Source organism: Humulus lupulus, chromosome 4, assembly GCF_963169125.1.
Source record: "Humulus lupulus chromosome 4, drHumLupu1.1, whole genome shotgun sequence".
NCBI lineage: Eukaryota > Viridiplantae > Streptophyta > Magnoliopsida > Rosales > Cannabaceae > Humulus > Humulus lupulus.
In genome coordinates this window covers 39,577,190-39,586,648 of record NC_084796.1, presented here as the reverse complement: position 1 = coordinate 39,586,648, position 9,459 = coordinate 39,577,190, and the positions used below count along the sequence as shown (strand labels likewise).

The 9,459-nt window shown below is 36.7% G+C and overlaps 1 protein-coding gene across 1 annotated transcript; it reads right to left on the bottom strand.

Moving 5' to 3' along the window:
- Positions 1-617: 617 nt before the first annotated feature.
- LOC133832098 (uncharacterized) lies at positions 618-8,975 on the bottom strand. Its single transcript, XM_062262482.1, has 5 exons — positions 8,627-8,975; positions 5,494-5,717; positions 4,500-5,398; positions 3,568-4,381; positions 618-1,355 (listed from the first exon to the last, which is right to left on the bottom strand). The coding sequence occupies exons 1-5, from the start codon at positions 8,973-8,975 to the stop codon at positions 618-620; spliced, it is 3,024 nt and encodes a 1,007-aa protein (XP_062118466.1).
- Between the last annotated feature and the right edge of the window lie 484 nt (positions 8,976-9,459).

Here is a 9,459-nt window from a genome sequence, read left to right as displayed (position 1 = left end):
GGGAAAGTACCCTCAACAAGCTGCGAATAGACCAATATTCTCATTTTGACCTCAGCTGAAACACCTCCAAAGTATATATGAGATTTGGAATAATTAATCTTTAGACCCGAAGAATAACCAAACTCAGCAAACGCCTCAATAAGGACTTGAATAGAGGAAGTGGTACCTTTGCAAAAGATAATGAGGTCATCAGCAAAACAAAGATTAATACGATTCAAATACTTACACAAAGGATGAAACCTGAACCGGTTATCCTTGGAAGTCTTGATCAGAATGCGAGTGAGATACTCCATCACTATGACAAATAATAAAGGAGAGATGGAATCTCCCTGCCGAAGCCCCTTTCCACCCTTGAACTTCCCTTGAATCCTTCCATTTAGAACCAGAGAATAAGATGATTCCCTCAAGCATACCATAATCCAATAAATGAACCGACTTGGAAAACATAGCATATTGAGTAAATTTTCCAAGAAATCCCAGTCAATAGTATCATAAGCCTTGCTCAAGTCTAACTTCATAGCACAACGAGGCGAACTATTCTTCCTATTGTATCCTTTTATCAGATCTTGAAAAATGAGGACATTCTAAGCCAAGGATCTCTGTTTTATAAAGGCTCCCTAATTTAGATTAATTAGAGAAGGAAGAACCGCTGCCAGCCGGTTGCAAAGCATTTTCGAAATGCATTTGTAAATAGAGTTGCAATAAGCTATAGGTCTGTATTCAGTAGAATTTGATGGCTGGTCTACTTTCGGGATGAGAGATAGGATAGTATCATTAAGCAACAGGGAAATTCTGCCTGAGGTAAAGAAGTCTAAAACAGCCACAGAAACTTCCTTGCCTATATCCTTCCAAAGAGCTTTGAAGAATCCCGCTCCATAGCCATCCAGGCCAGGACTTTTGACTGAATTAATACTAAACATAGCTGAGCGAACTTCTTGGTAAGTAAAAGGCTTTATTAAGTGCAGCTGGTCATCTAAACTCAGTACATGACCATATTTAATACAATCGGGATCAATTTGACCTGTAGCCCTGCTAGTATTTCCCAAATGATTCTTAAAGTGGTAAAAATAATGATCAACAACCTTAGCATAATTATCCACAAAACAGCCATTATCATCAATATACGAAATAATGCGATTAGAAGTTTGCCTCTGTTTCAAGCTAGCATGAAAAAATGAGGAATTTTCATCACCAAACCTGAGCCAAGTAATCTTGCTTTTTTGACGAAGAAAACTAGCATAAACCTTCTCATGCCTGAAGTAATCCTGCTGCGCATCTTTTTCTTTTGACAGTAACTCAACATTTAAAGGATCAGAACATAGAGCACTTTGGGCCTGCTTGTAACGCCTTACTTCCTTAGAGCCGTTACTAAGTGAGTTTAAAATGTGCATTCAACTCGCTAATCGAAATTTTAGGTCAGAAAGTGTAATTAAGCCATAAACAGAGTTATAAACTTTAAAATTAATTCCATTTACTGAAAATCATAAAGTGTTCGACACTTGGGATCCCAAAATACTGTTTAGAAATATTTACAACATATACGTACAAACTAAGTCGACTAGACGAAAAAATCTAGGTTTTAATACAATCATTTCTCAAAATCACTGGCTGTGGCAGCCAGGCAGGCCAAACATGTACGCGCCGCTTCACGCTCTCCGTGCTCATGGTTGGTTGACCCTTCCCTTGCCCTTACTTGCACCACAGAGCACCCGTGAGCCGAAGCCCAGCAAGAAAACCCTCACAAGCAGAAAACATATGCATAACAAACTCATAGCATACAAACATGCCATCAATAGGCTAAAACACATACGGCCATGCCGTCCCAGGCGCTCTACCAGGCCCTGGGTTCGCGGTCCACACCGTGAGGATATCCCAGGTATCCTTTAGGGTCTCGCCCTAGAAACTCGCACTCCACGTGCTCAACACTGCTCTCGGCCCCTTGCCATACTCGGCCTTGCACTCAACGTGCCCAACACCGTTCTAGGCCCTTTTTCGTTCCCGGCCCCTATCAACCTCGGCCTGCGCCATTCCCGGCTCTTGCCGAACATTTACACAATTGCATTCATAGCATAATAAACATATACTGAACACTAACAAATTCAATCAAAGGGCTACGCCCTACAATTCAGACATATTGGGGCTCAGCCCTGCATACAAGCTCTATGGGAACAATGGTTTTCTTACCTGCATCCCAAGCTTTCCGAGCACCGATATCCCGAGCACAATCCCTTAACTTGAGCCTCGTCGAAACCCTAGTCACAACGCATTAACAATATTCATCCATCAAGTTCTAATCCATTAAATAACTTTGAGCCATAACTCTAATCTCCGGGACCTTGAATTCTATCAATCCGGGTGATAAAATCCATCCCGAGCCTTAACCTTTGAGTTCCCAAGCCTAAACACACTTAAAAGCACAAAATGGCACTAAGAGTCACGATCCTATGAGGCCATGCCACGGTCCGCCCCCAAACTCGAAGCACACCCAAAACAGGGCATGCGCGCCGTGGCCCTAGCTAAGGCATACCGCGGCCCGCCCTTCTTCCAGGCCACCCAAATGCTTCGGAGGGCCGCGGCTCAGCAAGAACAATGCCGCAGCCCGACCCTTCGAACCCAAAAAAATCCTCAATTTTCTCTTCTAAAACCCAGCCAATCATCCTTAAAAATCAACCTAGCAATCCAAACATTAATCACAGAAGTCTTAAGACAATCTCAGTAGCAAAACCTAACAAGAACTTAAACCAAAAACCTCATGAAACCCAAAATCAATCCTTCACCCAACTACATGCATATTCTAAAAAACCAGCAGAAAATTCAAGCTAAAACCTTGTCATTTAAAGCTTACCCTTGCTGAACTTAGTCTCTGAATTTGGTCCTTAAGCCTCAGGCTTCTAGCTCCAAAGATTTTCCCAGCTGAATTCCCTTAGCTTCTAGCTATCTTCACCAAGATTTTCCTTAAGCTTGCAAAGGAAAGAAGACCACTTCAAGATAGAGAGAAGGAGTCGGTTTCTAAATGTTCTAAACAATTCTAAGTTCTGTTTTATTTAACTTAAGTCTATAGGGTTACCTCAAGGCTCGGGGTACCAAAACGTCCCCGAGGGAAAAATGGTAAATTTCCCCAATATTCCCTCCTAGACATTCTAACCTCAAATATATCTTCGTATATTTATTTCCATAACACGATAACCCCATAATACATCTAATACCCAAAATACCCCTTGACTCACCCTGAGTCGGATTCTCAACCCCGTTGTGACTTTCTGGCTAACCGCTCCCCAGGACTGTCTCGGTTCGTGCTGCACAGATAAATCACATACATATCGCATTTATCACATTTATACCCTCAACGGGCTAAAATCACAAACATACCCCTAATATCCAAGCGGGGCCCACATGCATATTTAATTCAACTAAACATGCATCTCTATCACATATTCACATAAATTTACATATTAACATATTAAATCATTTATTGCCCTCCAGGCACGCTAATCAAGTCCCTAAGCCTTATTAGCAAATTTGGGTCGTTACACTGCTGGTATTTAGATTTGCTCTCCTCATAATTACAAGCAACATCACCCATAACCAATTGAACTTTTTGAGAACATGCTTAAGCCTTGTGAGTTTTCCAACAAGGCGAAACAATCCTTGCCCCTCTAAAGGAAGAGACCAGTTGTGAAGAACAATTTTCCCGAATTTGTCATGAACTGCCCACATATTATATAACCGAAAAGGTTTCACTCCCAAACTACAGAAATCCCCCTGTTTAATCAGCAAATAGCAATGGTCAGAAACCACATCCCATTGAGCATATGTTACAGCTAACGGGAAGACATCAATCCAACTTTCATTAGAGAAAGCTCTATCCAATTTAGAGAAAATCTGAGCTCCTCCATCTTGTTTATTAGTCCATGTGTATTTAGGACCCAAAGTCTTCATTTCAGTTGCCTCTCCCAAAGCCAACCATTGACGAGCATCCTCCATCTCTTTAACAGAAATAGGTCTTCCACCAAGACGATCATCAACATGGAAGACAACATTAAAGTCTCCCATAATAATCCAAGGGGTAATCGGTCTTTGAATAGTAGCTAAGTCAGACCATAAATATTTCCTTGTCTCCAATTGATTAGAACCATAGACAACCGAGAGGCAATAAGCCAAGTTCACACCAATCAAATTAACTCTATAGTGTAGTAGCTGAGCAGTTTCCTGAATAATTTCAACCTTCACCATGTGAGCTTTCCAGATAAGCAAAATACGCCCCTCCACCACAGAAGTACTATAAAACTTCCAACCAGCAAACGAAGAGTTCATAAGATCCCTTATTCTGTCCCCTTTTAATTTTGTTTCAATCAGAGCTCCAAGACCAATTTTATTCATCCTGCAAACATCAAGAACTGCTTGCTATTTATTCTTATTGTTTAAACCCCTAACGTTCCAACTCAATATGTTGTTGCAGTCCATTCAGTCCAATGGGAAGAGATAGGTCAGCCGCTTACTGCTGGTTTGCCTGCAGAATACTGAAAGAGTTCCTATGCAGATCAAGTTGTGGATTATCAACAAGTTTCTTCATCCCAGACTTTCGAGGGGTAACCCATTTGGATCCACTAGGTACTGGTAGAGCATCAACATGCCTAGGCACCTCAAGAGATTCTTGCTTATTCTGGGAGCTGTTATTCTGGGCATCAGCAGCAGTATCACTTGCTTTATTATCAGTTGGACTAGCCTGGTTTGAAGTCTCTGTGATCTTCTTTATAGCAGTTGGGGCATGCTTACAGATAGCAGCAGAATGACCCAACTTCTTACAACTAGAACACTTAGTTGCTAGCCACTCATACTCAATGGGTTGCTCCATAATCTGACCTCTCTCATTTAGATAATGGATATGCATTGGGAGATGTTCAGCAATTTCCATATCAACTAAGATTCTAGCAAATTTGATCATAGTTCTAGCTTTTGTGACCTTGTCCACCATGATAGGAGTGCCAATTGTGATAACTAGAGCACTCAAACAATTAACACCCCAATATTGCAGCCCGAGACCAAGTAATCGAATCCAAACAGGGACAGATTTTACTGACCTTATAGACTCAACATCTGATGACCAAAGCCGAAGTATTACTGGCTTCTTGTCAAAATGAATCACTCCAGATTCCAGCACCATATCCCTAGTTGCCTCATCTCGAAACTTGGCTGTTGTGAATCCAGAATTCATCCGGGCCACACGATCAATGCTAAGGTTACCCCAAATTCTTCTGATAAACCCTTCAAACACAGCCAGAGGTGGATTTGCCCCAATAACCATGCAAATCAGGGCAGATTTCCAGAATGACGCCTCCACTTCAATCTCATCGATATCCAATTGAGCCATCAGCTTACCATCTTGTTGGATCGGGTCCTGAAAATGAAGCCTCGTATATCCAAAATTAGGAAGGGATTCCTTAACTTAGACCAGTTTTCTTTGGCCGAGTCTTGGAAAGACTGCCCTTCTACTTCATCTGCCCAGGAGGCTGAGCGAGATTTCTCAGCAATGTCATCTTGAGGCACAAGATCCAGGAGCAGAGGATCCACACTCTTCTCCTCAGTCACTTCTGCCTCCAATCCCGTTCTTTCTTCCTCTACAATCTGAGCATTGGATGAAGGAAGCTCTGAATCAATCACTCTAGCAAGCTTGTGCACAGACTTCTTCCTTCTCACCATGGAGAGAGAGAGAGAGGCTGGACCACGCAATTGTTAGGAGATTTGTATTTGGACTATGTCTTATATATTTACCTCTTAATGGAAATTACATTTCACTTTAGAAAAAAATGAAAAGAAAAAAGCACCCATTTAAAATGCAGAGAAAAATAAATAACACTAGTTAAAATGAAAATATTACCTTTACAATTTACATACACGACCACTTTCATTAATACTTCAATAGAAAAGTACATCATACTAAAATTTCATAAGTATATAAATGGTAATAAAATAAACGATTTATTTATACTATATTATATTCTTACATGTTAGCTAATTATCATATATAATTTTACATTTTTTAATTTTTTTAATAACAGACTATATAATTTTCAGTACTAAGATTTTGATGGATACTCCAAAATACACCCCATTAAATTATAATTAAATGAAATTATATCTTTTAATTTTGTAATTATTTTTATTACGGAATTATTTATTTTATTTTATTGTATTTATCTAATTTATATGAATTAAATAAATATATTTTAGAGTTTTTTTTTACATTAATAAGTTTAAAGGACATTATATTAACAGTCAGTATATTATGAACGTATCATATTTTACATTGCGACATAACATTTTCTAAAAATGATAATTGCGGCTAAATTAGTTATTTAATTTTATTTATTGCGGTTAACTATCTATAAAAAACAAAATTGATAAGAAAAATACTTTCTACTCTGTAAATTTTTTTCGTTTAGTAGTTAAAATTGACAAATATCTATGTGGGGTAGGAGACATATGGTATAGCCTTAGATTGGCCCAAATATAATTTTAATTTTTGAATATTTTTAAAATTAATTAAAATATATTTAAAATAAACTAAAAATTTATTAAACACCTAAAAATTAAACAAAAAAATAGATTTCTAATTAATAAAATTAAAAGAAAGTTTTAAATAATTTATAACATAAAAATGTTGGGAAAGATTGTGGTAGGACCACTTTTTAGACGCACTGGTGCGACTAATTCCTATTTTTTACACGTGGATAAGTTATAACTCAAATTTTTTTATATGACAGTATATATTGTATTTGTTTAGAATTTTCTACACGATTTCATAAAATTATAAATAGTTTACTGTACCGAAAACATGGTTCAAAACAGTTTGTTTCATACACGTATAAAAAAATGCACTTGTACAATATGCTCTTCGAACAATGTTTTTGACATAGTAAATTATTTGGAATTTTTCAGTTAAAGTGTAGGAGGTTCTAAATAGCTATAATATATATTCTTGTCATATAAAAAAAATCGGGTTATAACTTATTCACGCTCTCTAAAAAAATCAGCTATAATATATATTGGTGCATAAAAAAAATGGTCATACCACAACCATTCCCTAATAACAATTGAAAAAAAATCAATTTTTTATTAAAGAAACAAAACATAAAATTAAATAAAATTATAGAAACAAAGATTAAAAGCACATTTAACTTTAAACTAACAATATTTTTTTTGCTAGAATAAAAACTTCATCAAACTAACTAAGGTGTCGATCTCCATCCCCCTCCACTACCATTGGGCCGATGCAGACACGCCTGAGGTACCTAGCCACCATGAGCTAGGCAAGTAGCCAATGCAAGCCAAGAACCTAGCACATGCGAGCAGGATTGTGGTGGGTGTTTTTTTAACGAGATTGTATATTTTTTTTCTGAGTTACTGTAAATAATTTTATTTGATGAATCATTCTGTTTGTTTTAGTAAGTGGGTTGTGGGGATTGAAGCTTTGAATGGGGTGGGTGTTAGAAATTCATAAAACACCAGGATACAAGATTGTATATAAATTATAATACAATGAGAAATTGAAAAAATAATTAAGAACACATACCTGATTCTTCCATAGCAATAACTGAGATTTGGTAGTGCAATACTAACCAACTAAGTCTTTCTCCCTAGATCTCTAAATCAGAAGCAGATCAAATAGATCAACCAAATACTACCATACAATTGTGATGAGACAATATGTATTTATAGAGTTGGGGGGGGGGGGGGGGCTACATTACCCTAGTTGGACTGGGCCTCCTCATCAAAGGCTTCAGTCAACTAGAAAGCACACACTTCAGCTTCAACTATACTTCACACAGATGCTAAGCCCATTAACTATAGATCACTAATTATATGGGCTAATACAACAAAGAACTATCTAACAACCCATATTTTAATAAAACAATTACAATGTTAATGTAAGCCCAAATAAAAGTCTTATATTCTCGCACTTGGGCTACATTAATTTTTTTAATACATATATATGTTAAAATAATTTTATTTGAAAACGACTCATGGGTTGAATAACAAGAAAACATTTGTAGCCACTTTTAAAACAATAGTTCTTTGATAGCATCTCAAACAACCGGTCCAGTTTAATCATTGATATTGAACTATGACAATCACTTTGTTTCTTAATCAACAAAAGATATTCATAATCACAAATACCAATAACCAAACCGACATGTTCGACAAGTCTAGTAGTGTGGCAAGGAATTATATTTGGCATGCGATCAATAAAATACATAATCTCCTTATCAATCCTCAATTTCACTGATGTCGTGACGCTTAATAAATAAGCCAGTGAAATTAACCATTACCACTGCTTAATAAATAAGACAATGTAATATCATTAAATATGCTTAAAAAAAATTAAGCAAATATGATATCATTGCCATTAAGCTAATAAACTCAAAAGACAATAATCACAACAATATGAACCAAATGCTTGCATTTCAATTATTCTCGAGAATATAACAAAACATAATTGAAAATATAACCATTCAATAACTAAATATTGAAACACAAAATGTAGTTCATAACTTAAATTAGAAAATTACAAAAGATCATGATTTCTAACAACCAAAAGAAACAAAAAAAGAAAACTCTCACTAACCCAAAAGATCAAAAGATTCTAAAATGTCCACATCAACAACATGTTTATTAAACAATGAGGCACTTAATCCTTTTGTGAGAGGATTTGCTAACATCAACTCTGTCTTACAATTTTCTATAACAATGTTTCCTTTCTTGACTAAGTCTCTGACAGTAAGATATTTTATCTTCATATGCTTTGAAGCACTGCTGATCTTATTATTCTTTGAAAAGAAAACGACAGCGCTATTATCACAATAGATCAGCATAGGTAAGAAAATAGAATCAACTACTCGTATATCTGAAATCAGATTCTTTAACCACAAAGCTTGTAAAGATTCCCCATAACATGCTACAAACTCAGCATACATAGTAGATGATGTAATCAAAGTCTTTTTAACACTTTTCCAAGAAATAGCTACACCAGCCAAAGTGAAAATATATCCAGAAGTTGACTTTAAATCATCCACAAAACCACCAAATCTGAATCTGTATAACCAACAACTGAGAGACTCTCAACATGCTTATACACAAGCATAAAATTCTTGGTTCTTTGCAAATATCCGATAACTTTCTTGGCTGCAACCCAATGATCATGTTCAGGATCAAATAAATATCTCCCACGAACATTGACTACAAAAGCAATATCGGGTTTAGTGCAAACCTGAGCATACATCAAACTCCCTACTACACTTGCATATGGGATGTTTTTCATTGCTTCTCTGTCCAAGTCGTTCTTAGGACATTGTTGCTTACTAAACTTGTCCCTTTTCAGAATAGAGGCAGAACCAGGCTTACATAGATTCTTGTTGAACCTTTTGAGCACACGATTAATGTAAGCTTCTTGAGATAAGC